The 24459-nt window shown below is 37.5% G+C and overlaps 2 protein-coding genes and 1 pseudogene across 2 annotated transcripts; 1 reads left to right on the top strand and 2 right to left on the bottom strand.

Annotated features, from left to right (window-relative positions):
• The first annotated feature begins 850 nt into the window (after positions 1 to 850).
• On the top strand, positions 851 to 3477 carry LOC110748744 (chitinase-like protein 1). Its single transcript, XM_021948689.2, has 3 exons — positions 851 to 1386; positions 2192 to 2351; positions 2729 to 3477. The coding sequence occupies exons 1-3, from the start codon at positions 999 to 1001 to the stop codon at positions 3144 to 3146; spliced, it is 966 nt and encodes a 321-aa protein (XP_021804381.1). The 5' UTR covers positions 851 to 998; the 3' UTR covers positions 3147 to 3477.
• Positions 3478 to 8545: 5068 nt separating this feature from the next.
• Positions 8546 to 11003, bottom strand: LOC110760471 (UDP-glycosyltransferase 92A1 pseudogene; annotated as a pseudogene).
• Positions 11004 to 20249: 9246 nt separating this feature from the next.
• On the bottom strand, positions 20250 to 22449 carry LOC148297420 (uncharacterized). The gene is made up of 3 exons (XM_088253565.1): positions 22050 to 22449; positions 20625 to 21455; positions 20250 to 20514 (listed from the first exon to the last, which is right to left on the bottom strand). The coding sequence occupies exons 1-3, from the start codon at positions 22060 to 22062 to the stop codon at positions 20480 to 20482; spliced, it is 879 nt and encodes a 292-aa protein (XP_088109691.1). The 5' UTR covers positions 22063 to 22449; the 3' UTR covers positions 20250 to 20479.
• Positions 22450 to 24459: the final 2010 nt, after the last annotated feature.

The following is a 24459-nucleotide window of genomic DNA, read 5'->3' as shown; positions in this document are numbered from 1 at the left end:
TTTTATGTAGATATTATGAGTTTATCCACACCTAGCACCACAGCTCCAGCTACTTTTCAATGTTAGGAGGAATTTAATGAAGTTGGATTGAATTTGGGTTGTAATATATATTTGGATTGAATTTTGGTTGTATTTGGCTTGTAATTTATTTTGGAACTTATTTTGTTGAAGTTTGATTGAATTTGGGTTGTAATTTATATGTTGAAGTTGGATTGAATTTGGATTGTATTTTTGTTGAAGTTTGATTCATTTTGATGTGTTGAAAGCTTGATGGAACCTCAAATTTGGGGTATGTTGGTATATAAATACATTTTGGGCAGGTCTGTAAAAAAATAAAAAAATAAAATGTTGGGCCCATGCCCAAACAGGAACCGCAAGAACCAAACTGGAATTGGACAGGTCCGGATTGATTGGATTTCTGTATGAATTTTAAGCAAAATCAGTTCAAACCAAACTGATCTACATTTTCAATTCAAGTTCCATTTTTAACGAAAACCGGTCTAAACCGGACTGTATCCACCCCTAATTGGAAGTCCCTCAGGTTCGAATGCCAATAAGTGGACCCATCCGATTGAACCAAAAAAAGCCGGTAAAAGGGCTAGGTATCCGTTTGAGTCGACCCATCCCCATTTTCTCTTCCATGGATCTGCCAAGTGTCATCAAGGGCAGTAAGGACACTTCACAACACTCCAGGCGCTGTCGGTGGAGCTTCGTGGGTCAGCCCCCTCAAACATTATTCCAGTCTGTTCTCTCTTTAAACCTCGAACACTTTCCCATCCCCCCAATCCATCATCGGCCGTCCATTTCCACACAACCTGCTCTACATATAACCCCACAGCACGCAACTACCCACAAGCCCGAAAACGACACCCCGTCAAACTCTTGCCTTACGACAACTCAAAACACCAACAAAAGCTCATAACCTGCAACTTGCTCAGCAAAACCAGTCAGATCCCAAGCTCTCCCATCAACCCATTTCAGCTCTCTCTCTAGCCATCATGAAGATTTGCACTGCTGCATTGGCGGTGGCGGTGGTGCTGAGTGTTTTCTTGGGTGCCAGCAGCGACGGCGATATGCCGTCAACGACTCCGCGGGTGAAGACGGTGAGGGGAAAGAAGGTGTGTGACAGAGGGTGGGAGTGTAAAGGGTGGTCCCAGTACTGTTGCAATCTCACCATCTCCGATTTCTTCCAAACTTACCAGTTTGAGAATCTCTTCTCCAAAAGAAACACGCCGGTGGCGCATGCCGTTGGGTTTTGGGATTATCAGTCGTTTATTACTGCTTCTGCCCTCTTCCAGCCTCTTGGGTTCGGGACCACTGGTGGGAAGCGTATGCAGATGAAGGAGATCGCCGCCTTTCTTGGACATGTTGGCAGCAAAACCTCTTGTAAGTCACCACTTCTGTTAAGTTCTGCGGTGTGTCAAGATTTTTGTATCGAATTGTTATGGTGGGTAATTGTCTTTAATTTGTTATGTTTTTGTTGGATGCTTAAAATGGTTGAATCAAATTTTGAATAGAATGGGCTGGGGTGATTTGATTGGGATTTGTTAAGTTTGAGTGAATTGGGTTTATGAAAAGTTTGTGTTTTCAGCAACTGTCAAGTCCTATCTTCATGGATATGTAGTATATAGATGTGTGTATATATATGTAGATGGTTTAGGATAGAACTGTTATAGTTGGCAGCTGTTGTTATTTGTGATGCTTTTGTTGGATGCTTAAAATGGTTGAATCAAATGTTGAATTGAATTATGGGTTGTGTTTTTGTGGGTGAGGTTTGATTGGATTTGATTGTGATTTGTTAAGTTTGAGGTAATTGGGTTTATGAACAATGTGGGTTTTGAGAAAACATCAGATTGAATTTTACTTAGAACATAGAAACAGGGATGTGAAGAACTAAAAGGGTTAGAAATTTTTATCTTTTACTTTTTTCATATGTTTAGGTAGATCAGCTGAATAATTGATCAATCAAATAAAGAATGAGAATTACAATGATAGTAAATATTAAAACTATGGGAAACAAATGATTGATTACAAATACATGTTGTTAAAACTTGATATTATTGTGGATACAAAGTAGAACAGGCTTAATACAACTCTAGATTGGATAAGCTAGAATAAGCTTTTGCTGAAATTCACATATGCACACCATTGTTCTTATGGTTGATGACGGCGAGAGCAATGATTTTTCCAGGTGGTTATGGTGTGGCCACAGGAGGACCATTGGCCTGGGGACTTTGCTACAACAGGGAAATGAGTCCCATGCAGTCATACTGCGATGACTATTACAAATACACATATCCCTGCACTCCTGGAGCTGAATACTATGGTCGTGGTGCTTTGCCGATCTACTGGTTTGTATTCCTTTTGTTTTTATTTCATAATTAATCCACCCCCATAATTTGTTTATGTGAATTTCCTTTTATTATTTTTCCAAACTCTCTTTTACCTAATAACTTAACCAGGGGATATCAGTTGCCTTGTGGAGGAATAGAGCTGTCATAAAATGAGATTATTCATTGATATACTCAGAAGTAAATGGTAGAGTTGTTTTGTAGGTCCGGCATATTGTCTTCAATTTACATGTCAGTTTGTTGCATGGTCTAGCTATTGTCACTTTTCTCTTTTCCTCAAATTTAGTGTCATACGAGAGTTGTAGATGATATGTTAGTTTATGATGAGCTCGTTGAATAGACAATGTTTGTAAGTTTCTATTGGTGCTGCCATCCAGGAACTACAATTATGGTGCAGCTGGAGAAGCTTTGAAGGCTGATCTGTTGAACCATCCTGAATACATTGAGCAGAATGCTACTCTTGCTTTCCAGGCTGCAATATGGAGGTGGATGACCGCTATCAAGAAGTCACAACCCTCAGCGCACGATGCATTTGTTGGCAATTGGAAGCCCACCAAGAATGATACTTTGAGCAAGAGGTTTCCTGGATTTGGCGCTACAATGAATATTCTTTATGGCGATCAAGTTTGTGGGCAGGGCGACATTGATGCCATGAACAACATTGTTTCCCATTACCAGTACTACCTTGACCTTATGGGTGTCGGACGAGAGGAGGCAGGGACCCATGAAGTGCTAACTTGTGCCGAGCAGGTTGCATTTAACCCAACCAAGGCTGCTGTTACTGCATCTTCTTGAGCTCTATTGGGCCTTGGGTTGCCTGCTCTATCAGATCCATCTTCTTCTCTCATCAGCTAAGCAATTTAAAAAGAAAAAAGAAAAAAATATCAAAACCCATCCGAGGGCAGGACTATCAATAAAAAGATGTCGAAGGTAGATGTTAATATAATTATTTTAATTTTTACGTGTGAAGATGCATATCTGTGGAAGTATATGGTTTGCTGATTGATTTGTTGCCATACTTTGTTAAATTGCTATGTGAATTTTGAGATCCACTCGTTTCCAAGGTCGAAATGTGTGGTTGTGTAGTTTGTAATATGTAATATGTAATATATGAACCATTTTGTCAGACTTGAATGCGTATGGACTTGTGAATTTGTATTTATTTTTTGTGACACCAATGACCCTTAAGTGCATTCACAATGGGCTCTTTAAATCACCTCATTAGACAAATTTTAGGGAGGAATTGGAAAATACAAACCCAATCATACTCTTATCCACCTCCTAAAATAGGCAGACTTCTAGGAACTTCTAAATCTGAGGAGAGAGAAAGGACTCTTAGTGGCTTCCCATAATTTAATGCTGCTTTATTTTATGTATGGTTTAAACTTTTAATTAATGCTAGCTATCTTTTTTATAAATAGAGATGGACCAATCATATTGAGTTAAAAAATAATTATAGTATTTATGACCCTATAAACTAAGGAGTATGATTGGAGTTCAAATTTTATAGAGAGTTCCTAAAATAACTTTTGTGTGTTTTTAGCTAAATTTTAAATAAAAATAAGGGAGCATGATTTTAGATGCTTTAAGGTTACCATCCATACATCAAAATGGTCCTTACCGTTAGTTTCCGTCAAATTTTCTGTTAAATTGCTAACATGGTACATGTGTGGAGCTCACACATTCAATGGTATAGAGCCATGTGGCTTTAAATAAAATAAAATATATTTTAATTAAATTTTTTAGGGAAAAAAAACCCTGCAGAGCAGCTATCCCTTAACCAAGGCTTTGCCCTATTTGGACCTGGGCTTGAAGATGTAGAGCAGCTCGAAGTTGGACCAGCACTTGTCTTCGACAAGAGCCTGGTCGAGCCTGCAATTTCCGTTGAGGACATCGACAACGGTGTAGTTGACGTGGTTCTTATGAGGTCGAGGTTTCAGAGGCCGACGATGGAGAAGCGAAGGCGGGCGAGGGAGATGGCGACATGATGATGATGTGTTGATTTTGGGTGTGTGTGTGGGAGTATGTGTGGATTTATTTCCAAGTTGAGGTTTCTTGAGCATGTGCATTGATGGTACTTTGCACAAATATAAATATTTGACATGAAGTTTGGATTTGACAATTGACTTATGGTGCTTTGCAACATACGACTTCAGTAGGGTATGGTTGCGGGAAAAAAAAGGATTTTGCTTAATTATGTATGAAAAGGATTAAGGTTGAGAAATTATTTTTGATAAAGTTTATGAGTTTGAAATGGCTTGAGTAAATGGGTTTTACTTTGAAGGTTTTCAGTTTATTGTTTTACAACGTTCTCCAAGAAATTTTAATATATGGTTTTAATTATAGTATGTTATGATACGAGTCTTGAATTGAGGTATTTCAAGTTTTGAATGATATACATATGTACGTTTACCGAAGAAATCTATTTCATGGTGTTTTGGCATTATTTTCTAAACATGAGGTGGTTATTTATGTGGAGTATAAATTATGTTTAAAGCCTTGTTTTCGTCCACTCACATTTTATGTTTTGCGCCCCCAGATATCTAAGGTCGAGACCACAACGTTGAGGCATCATCGTTGTTCGCTCTGTAAGCTCGCATCATAGGAACTTTCCTTTATCATTCTCTACTTTCCTTTTTCCCAAGTTGTAAATTTAATTCCTTAGTCACTTTGCTAGCTTGTTTAAGTTTGGGTAGGGGGCCTGATGCCCATTTGAATAGTCTTAACTGTCGTGTGTGCCTTATCTTTTGTGTGCTGAAAGTTGGGATTATTCTGGTGCTAGTTTGCAGGTACTATAAATTGGGAAATGTTCCAATTACAAGGGAGACTCTATCGAAATTTCGGTAGAAGTCGAATTATCTATCAGTATAAATTAGGCTAAAGGGCTTTTTAGTAAAGTGGGTCCGACATCGCCCAGATGTTGGACAAGCAATAAGGTTTCTTCACTGATTCCAAGGGAAAATTCGGGTGGGTCTTGTCATCGAAGACCAGTCCTGTCATGTGAATGGATCTAGTTATATTATGATTTAACAGTATAAAGCCCATTCTTGTTTGCTAGCCAAATAATTCTATCCATTGCCTAGATGTCGAACATGCAACAGGGTTTCTTCACGGATTCCAAGGGAAAATTCGGGTGGGACCTGTCATGTGAATGGATCTGGTTATATTCTAATTTAACAGTATAAAGCCCATTCTTGTTTGCTAGGCAAATAATTCTATCCATTGCCCTACCATCTCCAAGAGGCAAAGCTTTAATCACCATTGCTTCCCTCGCAAGTATGATTCAAGAAAGTTCTAATAAATCCCAATCTTTTGTGGATGGATTAATTATCGCCTACACTAGGGTTGTCTCATTCACAAGCACATCATTAGTAGGATGCAGCCTCCCATTAAAGGAGAGAGGGATCCATTTATCTACCCAAATTCTAATCTCGTTTCCATCCAAAACTTGCCAACGTGAGCCATTAACAATCACCTCTCTGCCCTCAATGCTGCTAGTCCATGCCCAAGAGGCACGTGCCCCTTTGCCAACTTGAAGAAATTACATGAAGGGAAGTATATGCTCTTCAGCATTTTTGCCCAGAAAGTGTCCAACTCAGTCAAGAGTCTCCAACTCTGTTTTGCAAGGTTTGCCAAGTTGAAATCTTGCAGGTTATGGAAGCCCAAACCACCTTCTATTTTTGACAGCCCCAACTCCCCCCCAACTCCCCCCAACTTATCCAATTGCCCCTTTTTTTTTTCACTTCCTCCCTGCCAGAACTTTGCCATTAACCCATCAAGCTCTTTACAAAATCCCCAGGGAATTTAACATTGTCATTGGATATGTGGGAATGGCCTGGGATATAGCCTTAATAAAAACTTCTCTCCTCACTTGAGTTAACAGCTTCTGCTTCCAACTCTTCATCTTATTGAGAATCTTCTATAAAATGTCTTGTTAGAATGAAGTTATTTGTAAAAAGCTTATTTATAAAATGTCACGCTTTATAGTAATGGTGTGTTCTTGTTTTAATTTTTAATTTTTAAATTTTATATTTAAATTTTATTTTTATAATAATAATTTTTTAAATTTTATGTTGATTAAATTGTTTTAAATGCATTTTCTACTTTTGGAGCTTCACATGAATCCTAAAAAGATTAATTTGGCTTTTTAAGAGGAGGCCTTGGAGTGTGCAAGGTGGGCCCTTGCACATGGCCCCCCAATTTTTTTATTTTTTCACCATATATATTATTTTATTATTATATGTCATATATTTAATATATGATATATCCACTTCCAAAAAGAAATTATTTCCATTGCTTCTTTTAAGTTGATCTCACATAATATATTAATACATTAAAATTACATATAATAGGAGCTCTTGGTAAGTACTAAATCCAGTGGGAATATGTTTATTTATTTTTTTGTGCTAATTTTTATTAATACTTTGATGAACCATGGTTTTTTATATTATTTTTTGTTCCTTGTTGAATTATTTGTTTGATATCCTTTATAATATTTAAATTGATGAGTAGTTTTAAATTTGCTATTAATATATATGGTCCAGTCCTAATATATATTTTTGTTTAAGACTTTATTTTAGGAGGTCCGATTACTAATTTTGTATAAGATCCATAAAATCTCAGAGCCGCCTCTGCCCCTGTATGAAGCTTGGGTTTTATATTCATGTTTTTGGTTGAGTTAGAATAACGCGGGAAGAATTATTTGAGCTTGCTTTGGGTAAATTCTTGTACTGTGCATCTTATATTTAAATTTAGAAGTCGGTGGGTCTTGCTATACAATTCTTATTAATCACTGTGGGTTATGTGGGTGCAAGTTTCGGTATGTGAAAGCTTTGTTATGGTTTGGATTGGATGGTGGTATGGCCCTAGCTTTGAATTTGTTTGCGATTTAGGTGAGGGAATAAACTTTAATTATGATTTAGATTCTAATATCCATTTTAGTTTGAACTGTTCGATGTGCTTTAAATAAGTTTGCTGATGATACAAAGTATGTAATCTTTCTTTAGCATTAGGTCATATGAACTTAGAAAGCATATTTGAACAAATGTTGGAAAAGTTTTAAACTTTCATCGAATGTGTCATTCAAAATAAAAAACCCTAAAAAAGCGGCCCGTTTTAATTTTTTTAAAATAGAAAATAGAATACTTGTTTGGTAACTAGTTTTAGTTGTGAAAAAAGTGAAAAGTGAACAAAAGTTGTTTGGTAACTTTTTTTAGTTTTCAGTTTTATGTGGAACTTGAAAATGGAATTTTTCGGAGTCAAATTGTGAATTTGAGATTATAGAATGAAAGTGCATATCACAAAGAGTTCATACTATTTTTGGGTGAATTTTTCTGAATTAGGATGATTTTTGGTGAATGTTGGATCTTGAGGTCATGAGGCTTGGACTGGGTCTGTGGCTGAACGCAAGAATTGAGTGGCCGAGTCTATGTCGGGAGGTCCCAAATTCCAAGTTTTGGTAACTCGAGTGCATTTCATGCGCGGTGATGTAAAATTAATGAATGAAAATGGAGCGCAAAAAAAGAAAAAAGAAAAAAGAAAAAAAGAATACTGAAAACACTTTCAAGTTGTTTTAAAAAATAAGGGTGATTTTGAAAACTGAAAACAAAATATGTTACCAAATATGTGTTCAGTTTTCAGTTTTCGAAAAAGTGAAGATGAAAATTGAAAACTAAAAATGAAATGGTTATCAAACAACCACTGAAAGTAATAAACCTTTTCGGAATGAGGATAACCATAAAAAAAGCAAGAAATAAAAAAACACAATTGAGCTGTGGTTGGAACGGCCTAGCATATCCTACTTTTGAAGCTTTATGTGTGTGTGTGTATATATAGGTAATAGGTAATAGGTAATAGGTAATATTTTCTTTCCCAGATACCATTTTATCTTACCAGATTGTTAAGCTTGACCCCATTTTAAAACAAGAGAATCCACCTGATGAGACAATTTGGCAGCATTAACTTCACTATTATGGAAATGACTAGGGTGTAATGCCATTCTTTAGATGCTACATTCATTATTCATATATGGTTCTCTTTTATAAGTTGGGGATTTGAACTTGACAGACCACGGATATTTTGAGATCCCCAAATTAAGCCTAGAACATATAGTTATAAGGCGGACAATATCAGCTTTACTTTAGAAGGCCAAAAGAATTAGTAGTTATTAGAAACTCAGGGCCCTGGGGGATAAAACAACCATATTATACAGTGAAAAGATAACATTTCTAGTAAGGAATACTCTCTTTTTTTTGGAAATTTTCGTCTCCCTTTTAGAGCTAGAATGTTTTTCCATATCTTAAGGGAGGATGCTTTTTAAGCTCCTCTACTCTTGAAAAATTTCTCTATTGCACCTTTGATATGTGAATTATGTTGAATGTGAGCCTTCAAATTATGATTCATTCAGGGTAAAGAATGGAACCACTTTGAGCAGATTTACAGAATCCTCTGATTTCTCTATTCCATCCTATTATAAAATGAGCCGTTCAAGGGATGAAATACAATCCCAACCTTCGTCATAAACCTGAGGAATAGATAGCTTCATCTTTGACTTAGGGTCCAAGGAATCTCATATATCACAAAGAACAGGAATATACAGTACCTGAAAATACTCTTTAAGAGGATTGGACCAAGTATCCTACACTCATGTTTGTTGAAGAATGTAAAAAAGTCTCACACCAGAACTTTGACAATATAAAACACAATATATACTGAGTGGTTCCACTACTAAAATTTTATCGACCCTTTTTGCGATAAAATCCCACATCTAAGTTGAGGCCTTTTCTGTATTCCTAACTTTTGCCAGTATTGGTGCCATGATCTCTATCTTGGTATCATTGAATATGACCCTCATGTATGTTCTTTTCATGAGGTTTTGTTCTTCAAATGCGATCAATTGATTCGATCCACCAGAAGCCCAAAAATCAATGCAATTCTTCATACCAATTCAATAGTATCCGGAAACACACTTAGGTTAGGTGGCACAATTTGCGAGCCACTTGTGGTTTCTCAAATGACTTCAAAATTGCAAGTTTCCTTCCATTTCCTCCTGAGAAGACCTAACAAATAATACACTTTTTGAATTTTATAATCCTCGTCTGGTTGATAGAATGGTAGCAACAAAATCATCCATTGCCTTAACAAAAGATCCCTTGTCTTCAGCCTCCTCTCTTATTGCTGCTCTTATCTGCTCCTTAATTTCACAAGCCTTTTCCCTCATTTCTCCTCCTTTGCCACTTTTGTCCATTACCAAATCTATCAGTCTCTTCACCTCCTTCCGAGCAATATCACTCTGCCCTCCCCTTGTCAGCTCCACACTCACACCCATCTCCTCCACCAACATCTTTGAATTAAACGCTTGCTCTGCTCCCAATGGCCACCCTATAATTGGCACGCCCTGGCTTAAGCTCTCCATCACTGAATTCCATCCACAATGGCTAACAAACACACTTGTGGAGTTGTGTGACAAAATCTCCAACTGCGGTGCCCAGTTGTGCACCAACAACCCTTGTTTTCTTTTGCTCATTCGATCTTCGAATCCTTGGGGCAACCACTCTACCCTGAACTCTCCTTTCAGGTCATATCCCACAGGAGGTCTTATGACCCAAATAAAAGGCCTTCCACTTTCTTCTAAAGCAATAGCCAGCTCCATCATTTGGGTGGCGCTGATAGTGTTCTGGGAACCAAATGAGATGTAGATAACAGAATCCGAACCATGCGAATCGAGCCATTTAAGGCATGTTTCAGCAGGTATGCCCAACTCTTTTCCTGCACGCTGCCTTGAAACACTTGAATCCAAAGTCGATGAGTTCTTTAGTGCATCTGTAGGAAGAAGAGGTCCAATGGACCAAACAGGAAGCCTCAAGTAATTCCTCAAGATCTCCAATCCAAAGGGCTCAATTGCCTCAACAGTACTACACAGCCAACCAAAAGATTTCGTAGAAAGTGAAATCTGGGGCTGAAAAATTCTAGAGCCAGAATCTTTACCATCTGCAGCTTTTAAATATGGATTCAACTGAGAGATATGAAAACGATAACTCTCTGGAAACCCTGGCACCGGGAACTCATCTGAAGCTGTACAACGGTGTGGGAGGCTAAGCCAAATAGACACCAAGGCTGCAGAGCCATAGGCACCACCTGTAGTGAAAGTCACATGCACAGTGCTTAAGTTGTTTGCAAGATTAGCTGCCCATCCAAAATACATATCAGAGACAATACAAAGTGGCGGGCGGCCTTCTTTTGCGATGATATCCAAGATTAGGCGGTGAGCAGGAGCTTCAAGACTTGTTGATGCAGCAAGAAGATCTCCTATTTTGCTTAGAGGCAAGTCCTCCGTGTTCTCGGCGTTCGGGGGCAAGCCATAGTCTGTACTGCAGAATGAAAGCTCAGCCAAATGGATGTTGGAGTCTGATTGAGAGTTTGAGGTTGAGGCAATGGTTGCACTGAGGTATTGGATGTTGAGGGTGGTGCTGGCAATGGTGATTGTGAATCCTGTTCTTTGTTGGATTTTCCTTGCCAGTGCAAGGAATGGTATGAGATGGCCTTGAGCCATAAATGGCAGCATCACAATGTGCTCTTGGCCTTCCATCCCTGATTTTCCTTTTTCCTTTTCGTTTTTGGGATAATTTGTTTTTGGTACCTTTGTATTTCTTGAGCTTGTAACGATGGTGACGAATATATAAGAATATATGGCGGCCGGCTTAAAAGTTTAATACGATTATATTTGTTGTCTTACCAGAAGTAGGTTTAATAATGCAATTGTTTATTAGATGCTTGAGTGGTCCATGGCATTATTGGTTCCTACTCACCACTAATTCCCAATGCGAAGACTACACGAGATTGACTAATAAATTCGTTGATAAGGCCGTATGAGAATATTTTTCCTTACCACATTTAATTGGTAGTAACACCACGTTAATTACCATTAAATTAATGTGATGATAATGTGCGTGTTTGAATTTGAATTTTTAATTTTTTTTTGCGAAAGGGGAAATCATTGATAACAATTAAGAGGATACAACAATATCATTTTGTACAATTGGCTCCAATCAGAGGGGAACCTCTTCAATCCAAGTTACTATATTATTACAATTAAGTGCCTGCCTTACTAGAAGATGAGCTACTTGATTGCACCCCCTTGGACTGAAAGAAACAGTAACATCATCAAATTGTTGCAGACTCCTGTTAATATCATTAATGAGATGCCCATATGATGCCCATGACTCTTCCTTATCCTTCTTTAAGTCATTGTGAATCAGACTCAATTAGTATAGAAGAAAAGCCAGCATCCCAAGCAAAAACTTCACCCCGAATTGAAGTGCCATGATCTTTAGGTGAGATGGCGGTGACAAGAGGAAGGGCCATAGCCGCAATCACTTCCCCTTTGTCATTTCTAACAACAACACCAATTCCACCCACACCTGTTTCGGGAATGTAAGCAGCATCTACATTCAGTTTATATTTACCAGCAGGAGGGGGATACCAATTGGTTGGCTTCTCAACATCTATTTTAGGTTCATCTTTCATAAGATTTCCATATTCATCAGCCAAGTAAAGAGCTCTTTTGAAAATTGCCTCCTGTGCACAAGAACGACCTTCAACAACCACTTTATTTCTGTTTTGCCATAAGCTCTAGCAGATATATATATATATATATATATATATATAAATGGGCACATTTCGAATTTCGAAAGATAAATAGTGGCAACTTCAAACAAATCCGCATAGTTGGAAAAGTGCACACCTGTATAAACCTCCTTGAAAAGTGCATGTATTACACTCTCAGAATTCACATTACAAATGGGGCAAGAGTCATCAGAAATTATTTTCCTTTTTAGCAGATTAGATTTACAAGGAAGATAATTTTTAATAGATCTTCAATTAAAAAATAAGAGTTTTTGTGGTACCTCTTGGGACCAAACTTTTCTTCAGAAAACATTTCGTATTCTTGGTTTCGAAGAGGAGCCAATAGCCCACTGCACTCCTTTGTTTTTTTTTTTTTTGACATCTCCAGCCCATAACCACTTTTCACAAAATAAATTTGATTAGTCGTATAATGCCAAACCCATCTATCTTTGTGATAATTAACACTCAAAGGGATAGAGGTAATGGCCTTAACATCTTCTGCATGAAAACACAAATTTAGTAAATCAATATTCCAATTCACAATAGGAAAAATAAAAGCACTTCTTTAGTTTCTTGATCCAGCACTTGAGGGGAAAAGGGCGGAAAGAAGTAGGTCTAGGAATCCATGCATCTCCATAGACTAGAGTATCTTGTCCATCTCCAATCCTCTTCCTTATCCCATTCAAGAGCAATTCACGACCCCAAATCAAAGATCTTCAAACATAAGAAGAAGCTCTTCCTTTACCAGGTGCCAAGAAATTACAATTTGGAAAATATCGAGCTTTTAACACCTTGTGAATCATGGATTGTTCACTGGTAAGAAGTCTCCAACATTGCTTAGCCACAAATGCTTTGTTAAAAAACTCTAGATCTCTAAAACCTAGTCCACCTTCATCCCTGCAAAACACATATGCTCTCACTTTGCCCAGCTAATACCTTTGCAGTACTCTGAAGTCTTCCACCAAAATTTAGAGAGCATTGAATTCAACTCAGCATTAAATGTCACAGGAAGTTTAAAGACTCTCATAGCATAATTTGGAATACTCTGAGCCACTGCTTTGATAAGGAGAGCATTTCCTACTTTTGAAAGCAATTTCTCTTTCTAGCCATTAAGCTTCTTTCTCAATCTTTTATTCCATTAAAACAATCTTTCTTTTTCCTACCAATCACTGTTGGCAATCCCAAATATTTCTCATGAAACTCAACAATTGGGATCTTTAGAATGCTGCTAACCTCATTCCTTAAATGCACATGAGTGTTCGGACTGAATGCAATTGTTGACTTCTCCAAATTTATTTTTTGCCCCGCTATTGTCTCATAAATCTCAAACACCCTTTTATGGGTTCTACAAACCTGAGGTGTTGCTTGAAGAAAAAGTAGGCTGTCATATGCAAAAAACAAATGTGAAATTGGAGGGGCCCCCCTTGCAACTTCAATTCCTTTTATTTCACTAGAAAACTCTGCCTATTTAAGAAGCGAAGAAAAACCCTCTGCACAAATGAGGAAAAGATAGGGAGATAAGGGATCTCCTTGTCTAATCCCCCTTTGTGAGATAATATTACCTTCAACAACTCCATACCTTATCAATGAATATGATACAGTAGATATACACTCAAAGACCAGCTTAATATATAAAGTCCTTAGGGAAACCCAATTTCTCCATCATTTTACAAATGAAATTCCAATCAACCCTATCATACACTTTTGCCATGTCTAACTTCAAAGAAATCTTCGGAATTTTTTTTCCCCTTTTACTTCTCATGGTGTGGATTGTTTCAAAAGCCAGAATGACATTATCGGAAATTTGCCTCTTTGGAACAAATGCGCTCTGGCTTTCAGATATGACCATTTGGGAGCACACACTTTAATATGTTGGCTATGGTCTTAGAAATAATTTTATAGATCACATTGCAAAGGGATATTGGCCTGTACTAAGTCACAAATTATGGCTTTTCAACTTTGGGGATAAGAGCTATCAAAGTCTTGTTTAGGCTCCTCACACTTTCCTGACCATTGAGAATTTTAAAGCATACATCAGCAACTTCATCCCCAAGAATGTGTCAATACTTCTGGAAAAAAATAGTGGGCATTCCATCAATTCCAGGAGCCTTTGAAGGAGGCATTTACTTCAGAGGAATCTCTACCTCATCTTTATTGTAAGGCTTGACAAGGAAATGCTTCATTTGATCATTCACTTTTGGACTAACCATGTCAGTGATCACCTCAATGTTATAACCTCCTGTTTCACAAAAAGAGACTGAAAATAGCAACTGAAATTTTTTGTTACCAATCTCTTATCCGTACACCATTTCCCTTTTGAATTATACACCCATGCTATGAAATTATTCTTTTGTTCTCTCCCTTGCCTTTTTATGGAAATAACTAGTATTTTTATCTCCTTCTTTCCACCACTCCACCCTTGAACATTGTTGCCACATAATTTCTTGTTTTTCTAGCAGGTTGTCAATCTTTTTTTCAAGAAAAGCCTTCCTCTGACGTTGTTGTTCCGAAGGGTTAATGGATTGCAAAAGTGTTAGCTCTTCTTTACACTCCTTTAATTGAGTCCTGACACTACCAAAGATAACTTTTTCCCAATTTTTAAAAGAAATAGCACACCTTTTGAGCTTTTCTTTCACGGAAGGGTGTTCATCTACATTATACTCCCAGGCTCCCTTCACAACATCTTCAAATCTCTTTTCTTTCATCCACATCATTTCAAAATGAAATCTGCGCTTTCTTGCTGAAATTATTGCATCACTAATATTTTAGGAAATAAGAGTTAAAAGAATTGGCTAATGCACGCAGGAAATCATTTTCTGCTGATGATATTATACTATTGTAAAACATGAACGTGAATTGTACTTAAATATTTGTGTTTTATGCTGAAATCAATAAGGCCAAAAATAGGAAAGCTCTGCCAGCAATGCTTCTATGTCAAAAGTTCAAACATGCTAGCTAGGCTGATCCAGGGTTAGATTTAGTATAGATCTGATTAACAAGTAGTGGAACGCCATATATATCTACTTACTCATACTACCTCAAAAATTGAAAGCTAAATAAACATGTAAATAGCTGGAGTAAGGAAGAAATTAACTAAAGATTTCAAGACATTAAGAGTCTGTTCGATAATGTTTTTGGAGAATGTTTTATGAGAATGAAAACGAGAAAACGAATTTGCATTTTCAGGATTCGAGAATATTAGAGACAAAGCAATACCCATCCCTTTATTCCAGGGGGAACATCCCATGTTGGGGAACATTCCATATTGTGGAACATCCCATATTTTAATGCATAGATTTATGGGATATGTTAGGAATATGTGAGACATCACTCACGTGCTTGACTTATGTGCACAACACTTTTGTATAAATATTGGTTATTGTGAATACAACATCATCGAAGTTTTTATCTCCATTCTTCTTCATGGTATCAGAGCTTCACATGGAGTAATAATATTTCTTTTCTTCATCTTCCAATACCTTCCTCTTCTTCTTCTCCAATATTCAATCTATTAATCCTCTTTTCATATGGCGTCCACTTCTTCTACTCTTTCTTTTCCCATCACAAACATATCAAATCATATTTCTGTAAAACTAGATTCAGAGAACTATCTCCTGTGGCGTGACCAGTTTATGCCTCTGCTCCTTTGCAATGATCTACTTGGCTATGTAGATGGCTCCACACCTGCACCACCACAATCAGTGACAGACAAAACTACACAAAAGGAAGAAATCAATCCGGACTACAAGATTTGGATGAAAACCGATCAGTTTCTCTTAAGTTGTATAAAGGCAACTCTTTCCCCTGGAACTAGTGCTCATGTTCTTGGTTTACACACTTCGAAGCTAGTCTGGGATTCTCTTCAAACTCTTTTCCAACAACAATCTCAAGCCCGTATTGATTATCTTCGTGACCGTCTTCAAAGTATTAAGAAAGGTACATATTTTGCAGAAGAATACATTGCTGAAATTAAGGGGATTGCTGATAAACTTGCTGCTATTAATCATTCTGTCTCTGATTCTGAGCTTGTAACCCGCACTCTTAATGGACTGCAACATGAACCAAATTATTTACCGTTTGTTTATGCAATTGAAAACCGGGAGAAACCACCATCTTTTGATGATTTGCGGGCACGCCTGCTTGTGCACGAGCAGAGAGTTAATGCACTACTTTCACATCAATCCTCTGTAAACTTTACTAGGTTTATATATTCACAACACATACCTTGATTCGACATTGTGTGAATTACTGTAGCAGGAAACTTGATTTCTTGCACTGGAACTCTACAGCAGGTTCTGGTTCTCAGGTTAGGCAGATTTTATGTAGGGTAGTTTCTCTATGCTATACGGCTCCTTAATCTCTTCTTGATGGGGTAGAATGATATGAGAATAATGTGTATTTGCCGTTAGCATAGGGACCTCCCTTTTATAGGCATAGTTTAAGAATCCTCCTCATCATGGATTACTTAAACTCCTTTAACCTAAAGGATTAGGTATCTCAATCCATTTAGAAATAGGAAACCTTAAGCACTTGTATTTATCTGAAACAGTCATATATCAAGCCTTAAAATTAATCGATCCATGTAATCCTAATTGACATTGAACTAGTTATCCTTAAGTGATTAGAAGACCACCTTAGGGTTTAGAATGCAAATCTTACATTCTCCCACTTGGTCAAATAATCACTAAAGAACAATGTCAATTACTGTAAGGCCTTGTGGAATACAGTTCGATTTTGTTTCCTCATCAAGCCACTTGTCAACAATGAAGATGATAATGAGTTATCAAGACTGAGCAGAGAAACTTCCATGAAGTCTTTACAACTACATTTATCAAATCCAATGTCACATAGGGCTGCCATCAAGATTGAAATCACAGAACGATCATAGCTAACCAAATTGACATAACTGCTATGATCATTCTTTTAGTCCAACTTATAGGATTGTTCAAGATCCTTTCTTTTACTCCAAGTAAAAGACATCACTGTTATGAATGCAATACTTTAACAGTTAACCTTAAGCTAGCAACTAATCATTCACTGTTAATTGCATTCAAATAACCAAAAGTTTATGCAAAACAAGTTAACCAAACAAAATAACCAAAACAACATCAAAATCAAAATCAAAACTTTCAACTCTTTAAATGCGGTTTTGGAAGGCTAAACGAGCTCAGATGGCCAAAAAACACCCTACATCAGCGCAAAACACTGAGTCTGATTTGTGGCGTCATTCCCTTTTCAAAAAGGTATAATACACCTCAATTGGAGCTCGGACGACAAATCTGCAAATTCCCGATATATCCTTTTTCTCTTGAAAACTAACAAGCTGCTCCCACTGTTTTTAAGCATCAAAACTGGATAACAACCCCATATCAGTTACATGCCTCTTGAAAACATTATTTGGTAGCCCTTTATTGAATGGATCTGCTAGATTAGACTCTGTATTAATATGATCCATAGCAATGCTTCCTTCACTGATCTTCTCTTTCACTGATAAGAACTTTAGCGATAAAGGCTTCCCTCCAATTGACCTTTTGTTCCCTTTTGCAAACAATATAGCTGAGTTATTATCATTCCAAATATGTATAGGCTTCTCAATTGTTCCCAAAACTTTCAGGCTAGTTAGAAAATTTTTCAGCCAAAGTGCTTGACATGTTGCTTCATAACAAGCTATGAACTCTGCCTGCATAGTTGAGGTGGTCACAATAGACTGCTTAACACTTTTCCAAGAAACTGCAGCTCCTCCAAATAGAAAAACAAAACCTGAAGTAGACTTTAAGTCATCTGCACATCCTGCAAAGTCAGCATCTGCATAACCAACCAATTCTAAGCTTTCATTCCTTTTGTAAACTATCTTAAAATCCTTTGTTCTCTGCAGGTATCTCATGATTTTCTTCCCTGCAACCCAATGAGCCTGTCCTGGATTCGATTGAAACCTCCCTAACACACTTAAAGGAAAAGCTAGATCAGGCCTTGTGCAGACTTGAGCATACATAAGGCTGCCAACCAATGATGCATAAGGCTTATCTGCCATCTCCAACTTCTCTTGATCTGTTTTTGGCGCCTGTTCACGACTGAACTTATCTCCTTTGTTAATAGGCACATCACCCCCTGCACAGTCCATCATATTGAACCTTTTGAGTATTTTCTCAATGTACCCCTTTTGTGAAAGTCCTAATAAGCCTCTTTTCCTATCTCGGCTAATTTCTATTCCAAGAACATAAGATGCCTCTCCTAAATCAGTCATTTCAAAATGCTTAGATAGGAAGACCTTGACATCATGTAACAGTGTGAGATTAGTGCTTGCTAGGAGAATGTCATCCACATAGAGTACGAGTAAAACATAGTGCCTCCCACTCATCTTGACATATATGCATGAATCTAGGACATTTTCTGTGAACCCATATGTCTTGATAACTTCATCAAATCTCATGTACCACTGTCTAGAAGCTTGTTTTAAACCATATAATGATTTGTTCAATTTGCAGACCATGTTTTCCTGTCCCTTTTGAACAAAACCCTCAGGCTGCTGCATGTAAATTTCTTCCTTCAAATATCCATTTAGGAATGCAGTTTTGACATCCATCTGGTGAAGATGCAAGTCAAAATGTACAACCAACGCCATGATTACTCTGAATGAGTCTTTAGTAGATACTGGTGAGAAAGTTTCTGTATAATCAATGCCCTCTTGTTGTGTGTATCCTTTTGCAACCAGCCTAGCTTTGTACCTGTCTATTGCCCCTTTCGAGTCCCTTTTAGTCTTATAAACCCACTTGCAGCCTATAGGTTTACTTCCTTGAGGTAAAACTTTTAATTCCCAAACACCATTCTTTTTCATTGACTCTAACTCGGATTTCATTGCAGCCAACCACTTTTCATTGTCTTCACTCATCATGGCTTGTTTGAAGTTCTCAGGATCATCCTTTCCAAGTATGTCATGCTCAGATTCTTGCAGATATACATAGCAATCCGGCAAAGCAGATCTTCTTGCCCTTTTTGACCTTCTCAATTCCATATCCTGCATATTTTGGTCTATGCCTTGAATGTCATTGTTATTTTGCACAACAGGATTCATAATTTCTGCTTGAATTGTGTCTGGAATGTCAATGTCATTATCATACACAGGTGGATTTGTGTTTTGTGCCTGATCCGTGTCTTCTTCCATATTGTTAGGATTATCACAGTTTGTGTCAACTGCAGGTATTATAACAGTGCCCTTACTTGTCTCAGATCCAACATGGTTATCAATCTCCATTGATCCTTCATCAAAATCCAAAACTCTGTCTTCTATTTTATCAGATTCATCTTCCATGAAAACGGCCCTTTGAGTTTCAACAAATCTTGTAGTGTTCTTTGGACAATAGAACCTATATCCTTTTGTTCCTTCTGGATAACCTACGAAATAGCAACTTACAGTTCTAGAATCTAGCTTCTTTTCCATAGGATTGTAGAGTTTTGCCTCTGCTTTGCAACCCCAAACTTTTAAGTGGTTTAAGCTAGGCTTTCTTTTGTTCCATATTTCGAAAGGTATTTTGTTAACACTCTTTGTTGGAACTCTATTCAAAATGTAATTTGCAGTCTTCAAGGCTTCTCCCCATAGAAAAATAGGAAGATTAGTACCACACAACATACTTCTAACCATGTCTTTTAGAGTCCTATTCCTTCTCTCAGAAACTCCATTCTGCTGGGGTGTTCCAGGATTTGTATATTGAGCAATTATTCCTTCTTCTTGTAGGTATTTTGCAAAAGGTCCTGGATTCCTTCCAGCCTCATCAAACCTGCCATAATACTCTCCACCTCTGTCTGACCTTACCACTTTAATTTTAAATTCCAACTGTTTTTCCACCTCAGCTTTATAGATTTTGAACATATCTAAGGCTTCTGATTTTTCTTTTATCAAATAGATATGTCCATATCTTGAGTGATCTTCTGTGAATGTGATAAAATACTTGTATCCTTCATGTGTTGGATTTGGAAAAGGACCACAAATATCAGTGTGAATTAATTCCAACAAATTTTCACTTCTTACTGCTCCTTTCTTCCTTAAGGTGGTTAGTTTTCCTTTTATGCATTCAACACAATTTTCATCCAACTCATTAAAATCAAGTGGTGCTAACACAGATTCTTTGCATAGGGTGTTCAATCTTTCTTTTGAAATATGGCCGAGTCTCTTGTGCCAAATTTTTGCAGATATCTGATTCTTACGTTTTGTGCTTGTAATGTTCATAACCATTTGAGGAGTCTTGCAGTTTAACTGAAACATATTGCCAACAAGGATTCCATTGCCAACTAACTCTTTATTATTGAAAATTGAAATACCAAATTCATCAAAACTCAAAGTGAGCTTTGATTTTACAAGCCTAGCAACTGAAATAAGGTTCCTTGTCATAGAAGGAACATATACTACATCTACCAAATCCAAAACAAAACCAGAATCTAGTTGAATCCTAACTGCTCCAATGAACTCCACTTGTACTTTGACTCCATTTCCTACGAACAACTTCACCTCATCCTTGTTTGGTGGCCTCTTGGTTATGAACCCCTGCAAAGAATTAGCAACATGTATTGAAGCACCACTGTCTAACCACCAAGTATCAGTTGAAACATCAATTAAATTTGATTCAAAACAGACCAAAGCGTTTTCAATCTTACCTTCACCTTTTCCTTTTTGCTTTTCTAACCACCTCTGGTACCTTGTGCAGTTCCTTTTCAAGTGTCCAAATTTTCTGCAGAAATAGCATTTCAATCCAGTTGGTTTTCCCTCTTTTATCTTGGTATTTTCCTTATCTTTCTTTTCTGCAAAATTCCCCTTCTTTTCTGCAAAATTTCCCTTCTTTTCTTTGAATTGTTTGGCACGAAAATCTTGTACCATATTCACAGTTTTCTGACCCCTTTCCATGATGATGTTATTTTCTTCTTGAACACTTATTGTTATGAGATCATCCAATGTCCAGCTTTCCTTTTGAGCTACATAAGAACTCTTGAGAGTTTTGAATTCTTTTGGCAGTGAATTCAATGCAAAATGCACCATCATATCATCATCTATAGTCATCTTCAATTCCTTTAGCTTGTGTGCAATGTCTGCCATATTCATTATGTGAGCTCTTACACAACCTCGCCCATCATACTTCATCTCAGTTAATCTGTTTAGCAAAGCACCTTTCTCTCCTTTCTCAGATTCCTTAAACTTCTGACCAATGGCAGCAAGATAATCCTTAGCACTTTCTGATCTTGGAATGCTACCTCTCAAAGAAGGTGTCATGGTTTTTAACATAATCAGTGTAGCCATCCTGTTGGCCTTTTCCCACCTTTCATATTTCTTTTTGTCATCTGCAGTTGCATCTGCAGCAGGTTCTTTGATTACATCCCACTTTAGAGCTATATCATAGTCCATCAGCCCTAGTGAAATTTCCAGCTCTTCTTTCCACTTTAGATAGTTTGAACCGGTCAAGATTTCGATGGAGTTATAGCTTGTAGCATTCACTGTAATTTCAAGAAAATATAAATACAAATCCCCAATAACCTTAATTAAACATTATTGATTTGCACCTGTAGGTCACAAATCAAACATGTTCCATGGTCTTAAAACAGCAAATCTGTAGAAGCAATCTTGAAACAACGAATGATTCCACATCTGTGGATAGAGGAACACTCATTGTTTGCTCATACAATCTGTTGTTCTAAACCGTTCCATTATAATCAATCCTTCTTGCACAATTCACGTCTGTGGACAGAGATTTGTACAAGAGAGATTGAATATAATGCAATTTTGATCAAGAACCTTGAATGAAGAATTTCCTGCATCGATTAAGTTGCTGTGGCTTACTTAATTGATTCAAGATCCTCCCCAAACTTTGATCAATCAGTCTTTCAAGCATGATTTAAGCAGAGAACTTTATGCTTAACTCATACCTTAACAAATAAGATATGCAATCAAAACATACATGCTATAATGACTAGTTTAATTGAAACCAGATTTTAATGCGAATTTTATCTTGTAATTAGGTTAAGAACATATAACCTAGGCTCTGATACCAAATGTAAACTTTACTAGGTTTATATATTCACAACACATACCTTGATTCGACATTGTGTGAATTACTGTAGCAGGAAACTTGATTTCTTGCACTGGAACTCTACAGCAGGTTCTGGTTCTCAGGTTAGGCAGATTTTATGTAGGGTAGTTTCTCTATGCTATACGGCTCCTTAATCTCTTCTTGATGGGGTAGAATGATATGAGAATAATGTGTATTTGCCGTTAGCATAGGGACCTCCCTTTTATAGGCATAGTTTAAGAATCCTCCTCATCATGGATTACTTAAACTCCTTTAACCTAAAGGATTAGGTATCTCAATCCATTTAGAAATAGGAAACCTTAAGCACTTGTATTTATCTGAAACAGTCATATATCAAGCCTTAAAATTAATCGATCCATGTAATCCTAATTGACATTGAACTAGTTATCCTTAAGTGATTAGAAGACCACCTTAGGGTTTAGAATGCAAATCTTACATCCTCTACAATTGCTTCTGCTGGTTCTCAAACAAATGAAGTTGCTCTTTCTACTCGCAACAACAACTCTAACAACAACTCTGCACAAAGGTTTGACAACGGCAATGGTAGTCAATACCGTCGTGGTGGTTTTGGAAATCGTGGAAATGGTTATCGCGGTGGACGTGGCAATCATAATGGCGGATATAGCACTGGTCGTGGCAATGGACGTAATTATAGTCGTGGCTTTGATCGAGCATTTGATCGTGGTTTTCGCAATCGTCGCATGATTTGTCAACTTTGTCACACTGAGGGACATGCTGTTGATACTTGCAGTTCTTATTCTCACCTTGAAAATCAAAATAATTATGGCCACCAAGCATCTCTTTCTTCAAACTTTGCTGGTATGCACTTAGGTCCATACACCTCTAATGACTCATTCACTGAGAATGTATCTCCTCATTGGCTGGCAGATTCAGGAGCAACTAGTCATATGACACATATTCCAGGGGTGATTCAAAACCCAATGGCTCATGCAGGCAACAATCAAGTTTATGTGGGTAACGGAAATTCTCTTCCTATTAAACATACGGGTGATGGTATTCTTCCAACTCCATCTCATTCATTATTATTGAAAAATATTTTGCATGTTCCTGGCATCAAAGAGAATCTATTGTCTGTTGCAAAATTTACTCGTGATAACAATTGTGTTTTCTTGTTATTCCCATGGGGTTATGTGATCAAGGACTTGCGTACTCAGAAGACACTCATGGAAGGTCCAGTTAAAGGAAATCTGTATCCCATTCCTATAGGTCATGGTGAGCAATCTGGTTTTCCCAATCAAGTTTCCAGAAATAAAGAGGTAGCTGCGGTTTGCTCTAATACAGATTCCAGAACTCTGTGGCACAGACGCTTGGGGCATCCTTCATCTCCTGTCATGTCTAAACTTCCAATAGATAAGGATTTTTCAAAGTCTGCTTGGCCCTCAGTTTGTGAAGCCTGTCAGATTGGCAAAAGCCGACGATTACCATTTGCTTTATCTACTAGAACAAGCTCTGTTATTTTTGATCTCATTCACTGTGACATTTGGGGACCTTCACCCCAATCTAGTGTTTCCGGCTTTCGTTATTATATAATTTTTATTGATGATTTCAGTCGTTACACATGGTTATATCTTATGAAAGCTAAGTCAGACAGTATCAGTTGCTTCCAACATTTTAAGTTAATGAGTCAGAATTTATTCAACGCTAAAATTCGCTTTTTCCAATGTGATGGGGCTAAGGAACTTGTTCAAGGGGTTTTTAAGAATTATTTGGATGATTGTGGAATTTCTCAACGAATTTCATGTCCTCATACACCTCAACAAAATGGAGTGGCTGAACGGAAACACAGGCACATTCAAGAAATGGGACTCACTTTAATGTATCAGGCTCATTTACCTCGTCGTTTCTGGTTGGAGGCATTTTCCACGGCTGTCTACCTTATCAACCGTTTATCTACTCCAGTGCTTAACCATTGTTCTCCTTATGAGATTTTATTTGGTCATGCTCCTGATTATTCACATCTCAAGACTCTTGGTTGCAGCTGTTATCCATTTCTTGGACCATATCGAAAGGACAAACTTGATCCTAAGTCCAGGAAATGTGTTTTTCTTGGTTACAGCAGCGTTCATAAAGGCTATAAGTGCCTTGATCCTCATACAAATCGTATGTTTGTCTCCCGCCATGTTGTATTTGATGAGACCACTTTTCCTTTTCAGAAAATTGCCAATGACAGCAGCTCAACAACTCTTAAGGAGCCTTCTTCGGTTCTGACATTTCCTTTATTACAACCAATCCTTCATTCATCTTCTAATTCAGAGTTGCCTCACATTACCTCAGGAACTGATTCAGTTTCAGCCACTTCTAGTCTTGATGGTACTGATACCCAAGATGTCTCCGCCTCGACTACCCTTACAGGGCAAGAGTTTGTTGCTCCAAATTCTCCAATTGTTCCG

Source organism: Prunus avium, chromosome 1 (assembly GCF_965620075.1).
Source record: "Prunus avium chromosome 1, drPruAviu1.hap1.1, whole genome shotgun sequence".
NCBI lineage: Eukaryota > Viridiplantae > Streptophyta > Magnoliopsida > Rosales > Rosaceae > Prunus > Prunus avium.
This window is presented reverse-complemented; position numbering and strand designations above follow the sequence as displayed.